At 39.4% G+C, this 18,990-nt stretch overlaps 1 protein-coding gene across 1 annotated transcript; it reads left to right on the forward strand.

The window, feature by feature from the left end:
* The first annotated feature begins 14,299 nt into the window (after positions 1-14,299).
* On the forward strand, positions 14,300-18,684 carry GPR33 (G protein-coupled receptor 33). Its single transcript, XM_012647875.1, has 2 exons — positions 14,300-14,348; positions 17,662-18,684. The coding sequence occupies exon 2, from the start codon at positions 17,668-17,670 to the stop codon at positions 18,682-18,684; it is 1,017 nt and encodes a 338-aa protein (XP_012503329.1). The 5' UTR covers positions 14,300-14,348; positions 17,662-17,667.
* The last annotated feature ends 306 nt before the right edge of the window (positions 18,685-18,990 follow it).

Genomic DNA, 18,990 nt, shown 5'->3' on the forward strand with positions numbered 1-18,990 from the left:
TAAATACTCACACTTTACCCTAATAATAGTTTAGACATGTGCTGCATAATTAATTTCCTGTTCAGAAAAATGTGATTTTCATTAGTCCTATGGGATCTGGAAAAAAAGAGAAAAAAAGAAAAATGTGGTTCATACCAAATTACCTGATATATTTGAGTAATAAGTGCATCACTAAATAATTTTAATTTTTTAAAATGTTTCCTGAATTGGATAATCCTTTCCCCCTCCACCTTTCACTTAATTTGCATTGGCTCTTTGCTCTCATGTAATGTTCCCCTTTCAAATTCTAATTTCTTGCTTACAGAATGTAATGAAAAACTTACTAATATTTAGTTAGAAACAAAATTTAAAATTCCATGATACTTTTATCAAATAATGAGATGGTCAAAATGTGAGGGGATATAGAGGAAATACATGTGTGTATAAGAAATTCTGATTTCAGAGGTGAAACTATGATCAAATATTTCTGAATAGAAACACTTTTTAATTTTTAAAATTTTATTTATTATAAGTGACAAATAGTGAATCATTTTGAAAGAAACACTGTCAAAAATTCTGAAATAAAAACTGGCCTGCTTTGCCAAGATTCACAAAGTAGTACTCTTGTTTAAGAACTAGAAAGACTGTTTTATTAAAGATAGGATGACCATATATATAATTTGTTATCCCAATCAGGACATTTGGAGAATGAAGAGGACACTACTAATAATGTGGGATAACAGGCATAAACTGGGACTATCTTAGGCAAATTGGAATATTGGTCACCCCGATGACCTCTAATTTATTAAAAACATAATTTATTTAAAAGATAAAGAAAATTATAGTGGTCCTTTTACTAAGAAGGTTATGGTAAATCAGGCGTGCAATTTTATTTGCTTTAGGCTAAAGTTGTTTCTTCTGAGACCATTGAAGGACCAAAGACCCTAAGTCTATTAGACTCTTTTTACAGGGTGACCAAGTTGTGCCAGTTTCCCTGGGACTTTCCTGGTTTTAAAACTGAAAATCTGGTATCTTGGGAACCCCTCAGCCCTGGTCAAACCCGGATGGCTAGTCACTCTAATCCCTTATGGCTACTTTTTAGCAAGGTGGCGCCACCTCGTTGACCTCTGAGGCATCATGGGCAAGGCACTGAAGGCAAACCTCTTTTACCAGGACTGACCCAGCTCTTTTCCAACCCACCCTAACCTAGCTGCACCCTGCCTCCAACTGCCCCAGGGCATAGCCTTCATCCCAAGGACACCCCTGACTGTAACCCTGGTAACATAGGACGTTCTGCTCCCCAACACTGCTTTTCTGCTCCCCATTTGTCATGAATAGCCTTGCTCCCACAGAGGGGGCCACCAAGTCCCCACATGGCTGTACTGCCTGGAACTTGTGCTGCCATGGAAAGACCCTCTGTTTTAGCCATCTGTGTCAGAGTTACAGACTTCATTTTTAGTGAAAGACTTCATCCTTTACTAAGACTTGGCAGGCAGGAAGGAGATAAAAAGAGTGATATTATCTTCAAAAAGATAGCAATGATATTAGGCAATTTCTTTAGGCATATAATAATCACAGGTCAAGCTAACTATGGAAAGCTGTTACTTAAATAAATATTCTGCAGTGTTAACTATAAGAAGCTACTGAACCCTAGTTTAGTAAAATTTGAATTTCTAAGGATATGAAGAGCACATTTTTTAAAAGGGCTATAAATTTTTTCCATGGGAAAAGTAAAACGTAAGGGCTAGGTGACCAGCAACTTTGTCCGTCATGGAGGCTGATCTATATGGTACCAGCGCTGTGCGTCACGGAGGCTGATTTCTTCTCCAGCAAACAGCCTGCTTATCATCCACTTGCTGCCTGATAGGCACCTCAGATTCAACACTCAGCAGAAGCAAAATCATCATCCTCCGCCATAGACCATTGTTTCTCTGTCTCTGTTGTTCTTTAAATAAATTGTGCCACCAGCCAGTCCATTACGGAAGCCAAAAATTTAGGAGTCATCTTTGATTCCTCCCTCTCCCTCACCCCTATATGCCATCGGTCCTTCATCGAAATGCTTCTCAAACTCATCACCTTTGCTCTATCCCCACAGCACTCACCCTGGTCAAGTCACCGTCGTCCCTCACAATAGAGTCCTATGGGTCTCCACAATTGCCCCTCTCCAATCTATTCCCTGTAGTACAGCCACATATATGGTGTTATGGGCTGAACGATGTCCCCACAAAATTCCTATGTTGAAGCCCTATCCCCAAAGGCCTCAGAATGTGACTGTACTTAGAGATAGGGCCTTTAAAGAGACAACTAAGTTAAAATGAGACCATTGGTGTGGGGGGGACTCTTTCTTTTTTTTTTTTGAGACAGAGTCTCACTCTTTTGCCTGGGCTAGAGTGCCATGGCGTCAGCCTACCTCACAGCAACCTCAAACTCCTGGGCTCAAGCGATCCTCCTGCCTCAGCCTCCCAGGTAGCTGGGACTACAGGCACGCGCCACCATGCCCAGCTAATTTTTTCTATTTTTAGTTGTTTGGCCAATTTCTTTCTATTTTTAGTAGAAACGGGGTCTCGCTCTTGCTCTGGCTGGTCTCGAACTCCTGACTCAGACCATCCGCCCACCTCGGCCTCCCAAAGTGCTAGGATTACAGGCGTGAGCCAATGCGCCCAGCCTGGGGGGAACTCTTAATCCAATATGATTCGTGTACTTGGAAGAAGAGAAAATTCGGACACACAAAGAGACACCAGGGGCTCACACACACACACAGAGACAAGAAGAGGTAGATGGGGCAGCGAGAGGGAGGCAAGATAAGGAGAGAGGCCTCTGAGGAAACCAACCCTGTGACATCTCGATCTTGGACTTCCAGCTTCCAGAACTGTAAGAAAATACATTTCTGTTGTTTAAGCCAACCAGTCTATAGTATTTTGTTATGGCAGCCCTAGAAAATTACTACGTATGATGTTTTCCCCCTTCCCATACCCTTACAATAAAATGCAATAGAGTTAACATGGCCGTAAAGTTCAAGATGACTTGGTTCTATGCACTTTTCCTGCCTCATCTCGTGCCCTAGCTCTCTGCCCTCTAGCTGTGCTGAACTTCTCTCAGTTCTCAAACACACCCGGGGCCTTCTCACGAAGTATTTCCTTTGCTGAAGTAGCAGCCCCCACCTTCATGACCCGTGTAACTTCAAGTCTCAGCTTAGGTGTCACTTCCTCAAGGAACTCTCCTTGACTCCCTTCCCTGGTCTAGGTCAATTTCCCCTTTATATCAACTAAACCCAGTTGTCATTATTTGCCTCATATGTACTGTTTTTTCCCCTAATTCACAAGCTCCACCGTAGCTGAATCACTCCTGTCTGGGTTACTTTTTTTATCTACAGTATCAGCACAGTCTTTGGCACCTAGCAAGTCTTTAATAAATATTAGTTGACCAAAAGACTGATGCTCTGTTTCAAAATCCATAGCAACCTCTGTTGAGGAATTGAGACATCAGTTGGTTTAGTTGGAGAAGCCACTGGGACAGCACCATAATATGCCAAATATGCAGCCATCCTTTCCAGCAGGCTCTATTTTTACTGGCATCCATAGCTCTCCAGGAGATGTAGCATAAAGGAAGGATGGCTAACAATAGACCTCAAGTTACCTCTCCTAGACACTGCCCTATGTGTCTTGGGGGATGTCATGCAAGCTGAGCCCCTGGGATATGTCTGTATCCCAGACCATCTGAGAGTACTTCTGTAAAATGGCATTCAGAAGGGACCTACAAACTAGCATAGTGAATACTACAGTGTTTTGAATTGCAGCCCAGATCATTTACAAAAATAAGTCTTGGAATGTTAAAGAGGGTATTTTAATACTAGAAATGCAGTAGAAGGAACACATATTTTCAAGTTAGAATCTGGAATGTTCCTCATGTTCTGATAATCTAACTGAAGTAGAAGGTCATTAGCTGAGTTTTGTTCCACAAGGAAGGAAACAAACACTTCCAGGGTGCTATAATAAAAACGAAGGACTTTGCAGAGATATAAATTAACTTTCTGCTCTGAGAAACCATCTCGCAGAAGTTTTTCTTTCCCCTGGGGTCTCCTGGCTTTCCAGGTCTTGGAACAGGAAAGTACCCATTTTCTTCCTCTAAAGAGCCTCAATATTGTATAATATTATCTGCCATAATAGCAAGTCTTTGTGACCTACATCTTCTGTGCAAGTCCCTGAGCCACCTTCTTTCTGGTGCTTACAGTAATATCTGAGACATAGGATTCCGGTCCTGATGTATGAAGCAATTCTGTACAGAGGTCTTGCTTTAAGGCAGCCGGAATCTGCCTGCGTAATCACGGCTGGCTAGCAAAGATAGGTCTGAAAAGGTCAACCAGCACGCTGATTATATGAAATCTGAATTTCAGTGCCACTTATATTCTGAAGTTTTTAAAATTACTATATGTCAGTTATGTTCACATATTTTATTTCATTTAATCCTCAAAATAACCTGCAATAGAGTATTAGACAACTATTAAATGGTAATACAAATGTATATTTATTAACAAATTAGTTTATTCATATGTAAAACATTTTAACATATTATTAAACAGACAAGGTTATCAAACAGAGTGGAGGCCGTATCTTATAAAAATAGTAAAGCCAAGATTTAAATCCAGGTATATCTAAAGCGAAGGCTTCAAAGCTATTTTGCACTTTGCTAGGTTACTTCCTCTGTCACTCTTGAAGCAGTAACCTAGGCTTCCTCATAGAAATACTTTATTTATAAAATAAGGAAATCTACTCCACACATCCTAAAGACCTCACGAAAATGAGGTTCTAGTAGCCAGTAGTGAACTCTTTATATCCAAATTGGGTCTGGCTATAATGACTCTATACTTACACTGATTAAGCCACAGTAGGCCTGAGTTGTCTTAGTTCTTATACTGTCCCTATGCACAAATTGGGAGAAAAACATAAATGAGCCACATTTGACCATGGCTCTCATAAGGATATCTCAGAGGTTGAAATTTCTAAGTATAAGGGTATATTCAAATATTTAATTCCATTCATCTAAATATCTCTGGACCTTTGATAATTAGATCATAATTTCAGTCAAAGGCTATTTTATATTGTCCTAAGTTATTTCACTTACCTGGCAATAAAAATTCCTCATTTTTGTCATGAAGATAGAGAAAGAAAAGGGACATGTGATTCATAACTCAAGGACCTCTGAATTCCAGTCTTAACTATCTTCTGATAATTGTGGTTTGAAATAAGAAAGGAACAAAAAAGAACTAAGAAAGGACTCTGGGATACTGCCTGAAAGGCATGAAAGTAAAGTGAGTCATCAGAAATGCTGATTCTGATGTCAAAAACTTAAAGAGGATTTCCTGGTCAATTGGCAAATAATAAGAAATATTGATTTTCAGGAAGCCAGCCTTATGAATTATCTTTAGGTCAAAAAAGCTTGTTAAAAAAGCTGTCATTCACAGTTGTCTGGTTGTCATTGGTAGAAACCTACACTAAGTTTAAAAATTGTATCTCCCACTTAATTTGGCAATGTCAAAATAAATATATGTATAGGAAATTCCTCTTTAGAAAGTCAGAAAATATATTAATATTGTTTGTTTTATTTTGGTTGTAATACTTAAATGCAAAATAATTTTCTTCGACTAGGTATTGGCTATTTATAACACACAGTAAAGTAAGCACACATCTCTTAAACCATCCTTTAGACCTGCAGTGTCCAATGTGGCAACTAGTGAGCACTTGAAGCACGGCTTGTTCAAATTGAGATGTGTTCTAAGTGTAAAATATACACCAGATTTTAAAGACTTAGCACAAAAAAAGGATGTAAAATACCTCATCAATAATTTTTGTATTGATTACATGATATACACGATTACGTGAAATGATATTTGGGTCTATTGGCTTATAATATAAATAAGATGTGCTATTAAAATTAATTCTACCTGTTTCTTTTTACTTTTTAAATACAGCTTCTGAAAAATTTTTACGGTGACTCACATAATATTTCTATTGGACAACGCTGCCTTAGATTTTTACCTTTAAATAGTATCCTGAGTCAGGAGTAAGAGTATCAGACTTTATTCCTGTCTTTCTGGGATATCTTGGGCTTACAATTTACTTTAAAAGACGATAAAAAATGTAGAACTTTTACAAGTGTGGTTAACAAAATGGAGAGTATGAAACTAATGTCCCCAAAAGTAGCATATATGCACCTCTTAAATCCCTTCACTTCTCTCCATCTTTACCACCTCTAACCTAGTCCAAGCCACCTCTGCCTCTTGCCTGGACAAATATAATAGCCTTTTTTTTGTTTATTTTTTTTTTGAGACAGAGTCTTGCTCTGTTGCCCAGGCTAGAGTGCCATGGCGTCAGCCTAGCTCACAGTAACCTCAAACTCCTGGTCTCAAGCAATCCTACTGCCTCAGCCTCCTGAGTTGCTGGGACTACAGGCACGCACATGCCCAGCTAATTTTTCCTATATTTTTAGTTGTCCTGCTAATTTCTTTCTATTTTTAGTAGAGATGGGGTCTTGCTCTTGCTCAGGCTGGTCTCGAACTCCTGACCTCGAGCAATCCTCCCACCTCAGCCTCCCAGAGCGCTACAGTTACAGGCGTGAGCCACCGCGCCCGGCCATAATAACTCTTTTAACAGATGTGACAGACCCTCTTTGATGCCCGCCCATGACTTTTTGTCTTTACCATTTCAGTCCTTGCTGACCAGACTTCTTTCTGCTGGAAACAATTTTTTTCCCCCAGAACAGCTTTCTCTGGCCCCAGGATCCCATTTTGCTCATGTGTGACAGAGGAAGTACCAAGAAATTATCCCCAAGTATCCCTCAAACCATGACTGACAGAAGTTGATCTATAAATACCCCAGCTCTTCACACCTCAAGTTTGATAACCCAGCTGTATACTTCTGCCTTTCCGTGTCTCTTCCCCATCCCTTATCAGGTTTCCTGGAGTCATTTAGCAATGCTTGCCCTAGAATTCTTGCCTCAGGGTCTGCTTCTGGGAGAACCCAACACTAAGATAATGAGTCTTACCATTTCCACTCTTACCCCTCACCAACCCATTCTCCACCTCAGAAGCCAGGTTATCTTATTAAACTATCGTATTGCTCAGCGGGTGATAAAACCAAGAAAAAAAATAAACTATCATATTGTGACCATATCACTCTTTTTTTTTTGAGGCACAGTCTCCGTCATCCGGCTAGAACATAGTAGTGTCATCAGAGCTCACAGCAAACTCAAACTCCTGTGCTCAAGTGATCCTCCTGCCTCAGCCTCCGGAGTTGCTGGGACTAATGGGTGTGCACCACCACGCCCAGCTAATTCTTTTTTTAGTAGAGACAGGATCTTGCTTTTTCCCAGGCTGATCTCGAACTCAAGGATCCTCCTGCCCTCCCAGAGTGCTGGGATTACAGGCATGAGCCACTATGCCGCCTTATCACTTCTTCATTAAAACTTTTCAGTGACTTTTCTCTGCTCTTAGGCTAAAGACCATCTAATATCTTAGTTTCAAGTTTCTTGATGTCAATTCCAGTGACTGCTTTACTATCTGAGTTCCTTTGCCACACTCTAAAGAACTTACCATCACTCAAACTGCTAAACCGAAAAGTTTAAAATCTGGTATCTCACACCTGACCTCAGTCTTCTGTGCTTATACAAGCACTACCACTCTGCCTGCACCAAGACCTCCAGTTAGTCCCTCAATCCCTTCCTTTCTCTTCATCTGGTAAACTCATCATGGCTTTGCACCCTCCCTATTGACCTAATCCCCCAGCAACATCACTTTTACTACACTCTGATCAGCACTTTCAACCCAGCTGGCCTCCTCTCCTGGTGGTATTGGCTTAGCAACCACCAGCCCTGAATATTTTCACAATCTGCTTCCATTCCTACATCTAGGCTGGAAGCAAATATAACAGAGTGAGGAGCTCAGAATTTAAAATTTGCACGATGAGGTATTTCCCCCCTTCCCAGGATAGGAACCACAAAAAGTGGTCCCTGATCTCAAACAGACACTGATACCACTCAATAATTTTTTATGTCTCATTACTTTCATAGGAAATTCTCAACCTTTATCACTCTCTAACATCCTGTATCTGTTTACTCTCAGATTACCTTGGGTCTGAATTTGCATAAAAACAAATCTATCCAAAGCCTTAACTCTTTTGCTCCTATACAAAACCTATCCTTTCCACTTGCTCTCCAAAGTCCAACCCTATTTCCCCTGAGACTGATCCTGATTCCGAGTCCTTTCATAGTCAAGGTCTAGGCCAACTTTCCAGCCTCAGCTTCTGCCTTTCCTCCAGGTACATCCTGCCTGCAGTTCTGGGAATGCTGTCCAGACCTGGAGAGGATCTGGGGCCCGATGTGGTGGATCATATCCAATAAAGCCACCTGCTGGGAGCAGAGCCCAGCAGAGAGTCTCCTGAGCAAAGCTGAACTCCTGTTTCCAAGACCGCTATCATAACAAGAACCCTGCCAAGGAGGAGAACCCAAGCCATACATTATGAAACAAAGTTGAAAAGTCATGAGCCAAAGATTTCAATAAATGGAAAGGCCCAATTAGGAGAGCAAGAACAGACAGGAGGTAGAGAGGGGCCAATATGGAGGAAACAGACGGGGAGCAAAATTTGAGTTAGGTCCAGGGTAATGCTTGTCCTCTTGATCACCTCACATTCCTTTGTGTCATTCCAATCCCATTAAATGTCACCTCTGGAGAGACCTTTCTGGACCACCCTATCTAAAGTAGCCACTTAGTCACTCATCACATTTCTATGTTTTAAGGCTCTATGTAGCAATATAGTAGGAGCTGATGTTTCTCTTCTTTATGTGTTTATTTACTGTTTTGTTTTGGTGATTTTTTTTGCCCATCTCTCCCTACTAGAATGTAAGCTCCATGAGAAGACAACTCTTCTCATTTACTCTATATCCCCAGAGGCAAGAATAGTGCTTCAAATACAGTAAATATTAGATGAATAAATTAAATCTCAGGAACACTCCACATTGTTTGTAAAGATCTCCAGATGATTCTGACTTCAGCCAGGCTGAAAACCACTGGGCTAATACCTGCATTATTGTTCCCACTATGCTGGGATGTAGAGGGTGGTGAGAAGTGTCCTTGAAAAGTACAGAACTAGACCAGACAAAAGAAGCATTGCTCTCTTTCGCTATGCCTTGAAGTATACTGATTCCAAGACCTAGAATATGCTTTCCCCAACATTCCTAAGCTATTCAGTTCAGGCATAATCTTCTTTAATTAATGTTTTGTAAACATTAAGGGAAATTATTATAAATTATGTACTTTATTTTTCCCAGTCTCAAACATGGTCTGGCATACAGCAGATGCTCAATAAACGTTTCTCGAATTGCGTTGCTCACGGATTTGCTCCAGCCTACTGGGCTTGCTGGTGTTCTCTGCTACAACTACATAATACTAAGATTAGCTATCATTTATTTAATACTTTTAATACTTAGCATGTTCCAGGTACTGTGTAAAGCCCTTACCTTTGGGGTTTGGGCCATAATTCCAAAAGACACAATTCTGAACACATAATCCCTAATGTTGAAATCCCGAAAGATCAAAAAATCCCTGAAGTCTAAAATCCTGAAAATCACAATCCCAAAAAATCAAAATCCTGAAATTATAATTCTGAAAAAATAATTTTAAAAGTTCTTTAGGCTGGATGCAGTGGCTCATGCCTGTAATCCCAGCACTCTGGGAGGCCGAGGCGGGCGGATTGTTTGAGCTCAGGAGTTCGAGACCAGCCTCAGCAAGAGTGAGACCCCATCTCTGCTAAAAAAAATAGAAAGAAATTATCCGGACAACTAAAAATATATAGAAAAAATTAGCCGGGCATGGTGGCGCATGCCTGTAGTCCCAGCTACTGGGGGCGCTGAGACAGTAGGATCGCTTGAGCCTCCTCAAACAGTAGGAGTTTGAGGTTGCTGTGAGCTAGGCTGATGCCATGGCATTCACTCTAGCCAGGGCAACAGAGTGAGACTCTGTCGCAAAAAAAAAAAAAAAAGTTCTTTAAAAGATATTTATTTACATTTTTAAAAGAAGATTTATTTGAGAAACATAATAACACAACAGAACACTTCATAGGCCACTTTACACAATAAAATAGGCAATAATAACACACACAATTTTGCAAGCATAAGCACTCAGGTATACTAACAATAGTCACACAAGTATAGCAGTTATAAGCAGCAAACCATATTCATAAAGAAATATTATAACTTACATAACTGTGGTCATCTGCAATACCATGATGGACAACCTCAGTTTTTTGATGAGATCGATCAAAAATACAATGGATCGCCATCATATATACAATCACCCAAAGAGCTGAGATCTTGAGAAATTTTATCTTTCACAAATGCAAATATACACAAAGAACATCTCTTCCTTTATGGAGGATATTTCAGTGTTTTTCTATACATGCGCAATGCTTGCACACAAAGTCAGCATTGTGATAATGCACTTTCATGGAGTCAAATTTACAAAAACTGTATAAAATGAATTAGAACTCTCTAAAAGTCTTCACACAATTTATACCTCCAGGATTGAAAATATAGTGGAGATAAAATACATAGTATAGCAAATTGTAAAAAAATAATGCTGATGATTTAAAATAGCGAGAAAAAAACTAAAAAAAGAAAAACTCAAACCCAAAAAAACTAACAAGAAAATTAAGGCTGGGCATGGTGGCTCATGTCTGTAATCCTAGCACTCCAGGAGGCCGAGGCAGGAGGACCACTTGAGGCCAGGAGTTCAAGACCAGCCTCTGCAAGTGTGAGACCCCCTTCTCCCATTTACCCCCTCACATCTCTACAAAAAATGGAAAAATTAGCCAGGTATGATGGCATGTACCTGTAGTCCCAGGTACTTGGAAGGCTGAGGAGGAAGATTGCTTGAGCCCAGGAGTTTGAGGTTGCAGTGAGCTGTGAGCAGTGAGCTGCACTCGAGCCTGGGTGACAGAGAAAGATTCTGTCTCAAAAAAAAGAAAAAAGAAAATTAGACATACGAGAAAGTGTATTTACAGGGATAGATTACGGGCAATTACACAGAAGTAGTCCATAAGAGTTTGCCAACTTTTAAGATGATTGTATTTTGAAGTCTTACATCTGATGAATAACTACTTTTTTTCTTTTAGGGCATGGCTTTCCTCGGAAAATACATTCACATTCATTTTCTATGTGGCACTGCTCTTTTTAGAACTCTTCTTTGATTCGATATACACTGACATGGGCATTCCCTATTAAATTTTCCCATTTCTGTGCCATGTTTCTATGTCGTTTTGGGTATATGGAAATACATTTCAAATGCACTGACATAAAGACCACAAATTTGGCAGAAACCATGGTGGTGATCAAATACAAGACCATTACATGAGTTACTTATCCTACCATGCACATAATTATATTTGAACCAGTCAGTAACTTTGCTGGCTTCTTCAGGCAAATATGACTTTAATTGATTAAAAACTCCTGGAGTTTCATCAGTTGAAAGGAATGCCAGTACAGACAAATAACACATTTTTAAACTGAAGTTTTCATCATTGTCATATCGCGTGGCCAATCCACTCATCTGAATTATCTGACAAATCCACTGGGCTGAATGGAAAAAGCAAACTTTATTGGGAACACCCTGAAATTCACTTTTAGAAGACTTGCTCATATTCAGTTCCAAATTACCATTATGGTCTGGGGATTCAATTAGACATTAGAAATTTTAGACTTTAGGAATTTAGCCTTTAGGGATTTTGAGCTTTTGAGATTTTTATCTTTTGGGGTTTCAACATTCAGGATTATGGCCTTCTGGATTGTGTCTTTTAGGATTATGATCAGTACCATAGCTATAGTATCTTGTTTAATCCCTACAAGGATATTTTAAGAGATGTGTTGTTATTGTTGTTTTTACACTTACAAATGAATAATCAAACTTAGAGAGGTTATATATGTGGTAAGTAGCAGAGTTTAGATATATACCTAGAGTTTTGTTTGTGTTGTGCAATCAAGACAATGCCCACAAGCAGCACATCAGTATTTTTAGTGCACATTATTTCTGCTCCAACTCCTTTTTTTTTTTTTTTTTTGAGACAGAGTCTTGCTCTGTTGCCCGACTAGAGTGCCGTGGCATCAGCCTAGCTCACAGCAACCTCAGACTCCTGGGCTCAAGCGATCCTTCTGCCTCAGCCTCCCAAGTAGCTGGGACTACAGGCATGTGCCACCATGCCCGGCTAATTTTTTCTCTCTATATATATTTTTTTAGTTGTCCAGATCATTTCTTTCTATTTTTTAGTAGAGACGGGGTCTCGCTCTTACTCAGGCTGGTCTGAAACTCCTGACCTTGAGCGATTCACCGATCCACCCGCCTCGGCCTCCCAGAGTGCTAGGATTACAGGCGTGAGCCACCGCGCCCGGCCTCCAACTCCTTTTTTAACTGATAATGCCATCTAGGGCAAGTTTTTAAATATCTCTAAGGGTCTTGGTCTCTTCACCTATAGAATGGGAGTTAGATGAAATTAACTCCTTGGTCTCTTCCAATTTTAAAATTATATGCATCTGTGAGTTCCTAGTCTTTCAAGCTTTTGATTAAGGAACAAGCACCTGCTTCTGCATTTCTGTGTATTTCATACTGTGGTTGTATCAGAACAACATAAAACAGTTTCAGTTTCCCTAAGTTCTTTTCTTGAAACCACCTGATTTAATTTGAAATATGAAACATGATCTGACTAGAGCCATATAACCAAAGCCACAGAAGAGAAATCGCTTCCTCCAACACAGTCTGTATGTTTCCTAACAGTGGAAACATTACCTGTGAGACGAAAATACTCACTTGAGTATTAACTCTCCAAAGAATTATGGAGGAACTAAATTTTAGGCTACCTAATAAGGGCACTAGCCCTAGTGCATGTTTAGAGAGAGGGGGATTAAGTACTAACTCCTATTATATTTGTTATTTATGAACTCTACTATGTGTAGAATTAAGAAATATAAAATGGGGGGAGAGGAGGAAGCACCTGGTCCAAATTCCCTTTTTCATTGATGAGGTAGCATGAGAAGCCACCCTCTTGGAAAGCAGCCCTCTTGGCTCTTTTCTTGGTAAAAACCTATTATAATTCACTTAACCACTCTGTGTCTCAGTTTACTAATCTTCAGAATCAGTGGGTTTGGACCAAATAATATCCCAGGTTGCTTCTAGATCTGTGAATTAACCCAAAGGGTGTGAAAAATTTGCAAGAAATCCCTTTTAAAATACAGTGGCAAGTTTTAAAACTCTTCCTTAATCTGCAAAGAGCAGTTCTTAGGTTGAAGGTCACAGCCACAAATGAATTAAGAACAGACATTTCAGCCTATTTTTAATGATGCTACAGTCTAGCAGTGAAAGCTTTAAAATTCTAGGTCTAACACAGATGGGGTAACGGTTTTGATTCCCAAGCTCTTCAGCACTGAAGCTACACAGCAGTTTTGATGTATTCTCTCCACTGGTGTCGAAGAGATGAGGAGGAAATCAAGCAGGGAAGAAATCAGGACACTGAGGTCAGTCCAGAGGTAGATCCAAAAAAATTTCAGAGATGGATTAGAGAAAGGAAAGTAGGAAATGTAGGACTCAGCGAGTAACAGTTCATAAATCCTGTGTGTTAGGATTTCTTATAATGAGATCATCTTTTAGGGTGTGGTAACCAATTCTGTTTTTCCAACTACTCTCAACAATTGTACAAATGCAGATCATTCTGCCTGTCAGTCTTTGTCTTTCCAAACTAAATAATATAAATCTTTGGCCTGTCCTCATACACTCCATTATAATGTGATATTCAGTGTTTAAGGTTTTTTTCCTAACCATTTTCTCTCCAGCAAGAATAGGTGGCTCGTTTCCAGATTCTCTTTTTGCCCACACTTGCTATTTACCATCTTGTGTACCCAACACGATTCATCCATATGCTAACGGACATCCTAGAATTGAGGCAGAGTGGATGCCTGGTGGGAGGACTGAATATTTTAATCAGTGTTTTAACACCTGAAACAAGCTTAGTAACCTTAAATGGAATGACTTTGCTTATGGAATTTTTTTAATCCCCTCTCAAAATGGAGACACAATTTGAAGAAGTACTCTTATCTCTACTTCCGTCTTTATAGAGGTATATTCCGCAGAAAAAGGAACCAGGAAGAGTGAAAAGACCTCAGTGAATATTTAAATAGTGGGTTCAAGGTTAGGGAGTAGCATCAGCAGAAGGAAGGCAGATGAAATGAAGGTATAGTGTCGCTGATTTTAACCTCTGTTCCTAGAGAAGAGCTTGATGATGTAGAGTCACTTTGGCCTGGTGGAGACCCATCTGGCATGAAGATACAGCTCCTAGGTAAGCCTCCCTGGGCTAGCAGGTTGATTCTAGTGCTATCATCTGAACATACCCTCTTGGCTCGCTCCCGATCAGCTTCCTGAGGTTCCTGCTGCCCTCCCCGACAACAGCAGCTCCTGTCCGCAAAAGGAGGTAAGGCCTTTCTGAAAGCCATTTGTGCCAAAGGTATCATTACATCAAAGCCTCAAAATAACTCTAAATCAAAGAGCTCTGCTCAAATATATGGACACTTAGATTTTTCAGAAATCCCTGGAAGTACTATAGAATTCAGCACAGATGCTTTGGGGAGGAAAGAAATGTAGCCTGCAGCATTAAAAGGGCAAAATGAGGCTCTTACTCACCTTAATATAACAAGTTGACAAAAATTAAAAAAAAGTTATCAAACATTTACGATGTGCCCTGACGAGAGATAAGTAATTTATATATATATATATATTATCTCATTTAATCCTCACAGAAACTCATAGGGGTTTAGAGGTGAAAAAGGCTTAACAAGTTGAGTGTAAGAGCTGGTAGAGATAGAGGTAGGATCCAAACCCAGGTCTGTAGGATAACAGAGCCTGAGCTCTGTCCATTAATTTATACTAAAGTACTTTAAAACCATTTTAAAAGATGTTTAAGAATGAAAAAAACTCCTGGTTATGTGCAATGAATCAAAAGTCTTAGGAAACTTTACAGGATACTCAGAACCACTACCAACATTGATCAGAAAAGTTTGACTTTGATTTTGCTCAAGTCCTACATTACTTTCAAGTGCCCTTCTAGAACTCAGCCACACAATTAAAATTTTCCCTAAAATTTAGATACCCAGTTTCTTATTTGCATGTACACAAAGAGACTCCCTGCCCACACACATACATAAAAACATCACACATACACATATTCCACTGAAAAACAGACACACACAGACACCACACACACAAATCACACACAAATACACCACAGACACACATACATACACCACAGGCACACACACAAATACACACAGCTCTACACACATACCCCCATGGATAAAAACACACACCACAGAGACACATACAGAGACTGTACACCCACACACATACATGCAAATGCCCCACAGGTACACAGAGAAACCACAGACACACACACACACACACACACACATACACAGATAAACACACATATATTATACACACACAGTATTGGAAATTCTGCAGGGGATTTTGTTTCACCTTGTCTATTCATGCTCCAATATCTATCCAGTTTCCGCCATATTCATCATCTCATTCACGTCTCACCTCCTGTGCCTGGTCTCTTCTCTTTGTCCCACTCCATCCCAACTAGGGAACTTAAGCTGTTTTCCTTTGATTCCCCGCAACCACGACCAACACAAGACAGTTGTGGGTTAATGGGGAAAAGGGGCATTACACCATATCAAAGCATAGCAAATGGATTATAATTGCATATTAGACATTTCTATTTTTAAACCCCCTGTGTCATTTCTGCTTCTTAGAATAGCTCATGGACCCTTTCTCTTCTTCAGGCCTCCTAACCACCCGCTGAGTTCTTCCTGTGCCCCCTCTCTTAAAACCACCCTCAATCCTCCTCCTTCTTCTCCAGGTCCCAGGGCCATCACATGGCATTTTTCTTGCGTTCTCACTGGCTGTTGCCTATCCAATTCCATACTCTTCAGACTCCAGTCTTTACTCCCAAAGCAGACTACTACGGTGCTTTCCTGAAGAATCATTTTTCTACTTCAGAGAAAAATTTTGCAACTCGCTTAGAAAGAAGAATTAACTTAAGGCAGTTGTGATTTTAAATAGCAATTATTTTACTTCTTCTCCCTTTATATTCTTAGAATATTTTTGGTTGTTGAAAAAAAAAAGCATCATTAGTAATTTCCATTGCTTTACCCAATTTATCAAAATCCAATTTGTTGGTATGACTCTGTTATAATAGCTATTTTCCAAAACATTCCCAGGTTTATATTTTTGATACTGTGAGAACCCTTATCCTAGATACTGGATATTTCAGATAATCAAATACTCTGATTCAAGGAGCATTATGAAAAATACTACATACAAATTACCAATTTTCAAAGAAGTAATATAAAAAGTGGTAGGGTTCCCCACTGCCACAACAGAGGCATGGTGGGAGAACTTGATGGATAAGACATTTAACCCTTCTAAGTCTCACTTTCTCCTCTGTTTAAAGATTTGCTTTGTAGGCTTTGTGAGGAAAAAAAAGAAATGATTTTTATAGAAAGCTCCTGGCATATCTCAAATATTGTATAAATATGAGTTCCTTGACTTTTCTCCCCCTCCTCCCCTCCCCAAATAAGAAATAACTATTACTATATCTTACAATACACTTTCCTCTTTCATTGATGATTCTGAAGTCACCTCACAATCTTGCAGTGCCCTAGGGCTCCTATATTAACATCAGTTCTTACTGTTATGTGCTAAGTATTAGAATACTAGATAATAGTATTTACTATATATAGTTAAATCATGAGGGAAATCTAATTGTAGTGTCACATGAGTAATAATTTGTAACAGTTGCTGTTATTTTTGTTACTCAAGTTCATTTCATTAGCAACATTTGCCTTGACCAAATCAAGTAAAATGATTCTACTTTGCCTTATTCAAGAAGTTGTGCCCATCAATAAGGGTCAGACTTCTGGTTAATGTCCAAATAGAAGGTTTACAGCTACCTAAGATAATTACTTAACAATTGTCAAAATGTCCCAACCTTTATTTCTCTTTCACATTTATTTCATTTCACATTTCATCTATAATATTTCTTTCTTTTTTTTTTTTCTTTTTTTTTAGAGACCAGATCTCACTCTGTCACCCAAGCTGCAGTGCAGTGGCAGGATCGTAATTCACCACAGCCTTGAACTCCTGGCCTCAAGCAATGCTCCCACCTCAGCCTCCTGAATAGCTGGGATTACGGGTGTGCACCTGTAATCCTGACTGATTTTTTTTTTTTAGAGTTTGGGTCTTTCTGTGATGCCCAGGCTGGTCTCAAACTCCTGGCCTGAAGCAATCCTCCTACTTCTGCCTCCCAAAATGCTGAAATTACAGACATGAGCCACCACGCCCAACTTGTAGTATTTCTATTTGTGATGCTCAGATTAATCTGATCTTAATTCTTTGTACAACATAACAGTATAGACCTAGAAAAATATTTTATTTGTATTATGAATTATTGTAGAAATATCATGTTTGCCACTGTTAAAATATTGTTGTTTGGACTATTACTATGCAAAAATTACTATTTTAATTTCTACATTTAACCTTTTCTTTTGCTTTTTTTGTTGTTTTTATTTTCACTGTTTCTCACTCCACAGGTAATTATGGATCTGATCAACTCTACTGGTTACCTGATCAATGGCTCTACTTTAGTAAGAAACAGCACATACTTTCCAGTTCCTGCATCAAAAATAGTCATTGCCCTTCCTCTGTTTGTGTCATTTATAATCGGCACCATCACCAATGGCCTCTATCTGTGGGTGCTAAATTTCAAGATGAAAAAGACTGTCAATACTCTCTTATTTTTTCATCTCATTCTCTCATATTTTATTTCGACATTGATTCTGCCATTTATAGCCACCTCCCAGCTTCAGAACAATCACTGGACCTTTGGAACTGCCTTGTGCAAGGTCTTCAATAGCACTTTGACTCTGGGGATGTTTGCCTCTGTTTTCTTCCTCTCGGCCATCAGTCTTGATCGCTATCTGCTCGTTCTTCACCCCGTGTGGTCCCAGCAGCACCGAACCCCACGCTGGGCTTCCTGCATTGTCCTGGGAGTCTGGATCTCTGCCACTGCCCTCAGCGTCCCCTATTTGGTGTTCAGGGAGACACATCATGACCAAAAAGGAAAATTGGTCTGCAAAAATAACTATGTTGTATCTATCAACTGGAAAAGCAAGGAGATGCAAACTCTAAATCAATGGATTCATACAGCCTGTTTCATCATCCGCTTCTTGCTCGGCTTCCTTCTGCCTTTCTTCATCATCACCTTTTGTTACCAAAGAGTAGCCAGCACGATGAAAGAGAAAGGCCTGTTTAAATCCAGCAAGCCCTTTAAAGTCATGATGACAGCCATCATTTCTTTCTTTGTGTGTTGGATGCCTTACCATGTATACCAGGGCTTAATTCTCACTAAGAACCAGTCACTGCTTTTAGAGTTGACTACAATACTTACAGCACTAACCATTTCCTTCAATACTGTCTTTACTCCCACACTCTTCTTATTTATTGGGGAGAATTTCAAAAAGGTTTTCAAGAAGTCCATTTTTGCTCTGTTTGAGTCAGCATTTAATGAGGATTCTTCTGTAGAAAGAACACATAACCTAAATTCAGGAGCCTAAATTTAAATTCTAGAGTCTTAAGCAAACAAAGACTGTGTCAATTACACCACTAGCGATATGCCCTTTGCTTTTGTATGCTATAGCCTCCACATCAGAGAGACCCCTGGGCTGTGCTATAGTTAGATCTCTGAACATTAAAAGGGCTGCAAGAAAACAAGCAATAGGTCATATTGCTAATGTGAATTTTTTTACTCTTTTTTAATTGTGGAAAAATATATGTAACATAAGATTTGCCATTTTCACCAATTTTAGTATATATTTCGGTGGCATTAATTATAACAAATTCACAACATTGTACAACCATCA

The sequence above is a fragment of the Propithecus coquereli genome, unplaced genomic scaffold (assembly GCF_000956105.1).
Source record: "Propithecus coquereli isolate 6110/MARCELLA unplaced genomic scaffold, Pcoq_1.0 Scaffold273, whole genome shotgun sequence".
NCBI lineage: Eukaryota > Metazoa > Chordata > Mammalia > Primates > Indriidae > Propithecus > Propithecus coquereli.

Coding starts and splice junctions, on each gene's coding strand:
- GPR33 (XM_012647875.1), top strand. CDS start 17,668: ATGGATCTGATCAACTCTACTGGTTACCTGATCAATGGCTCTACTTTA.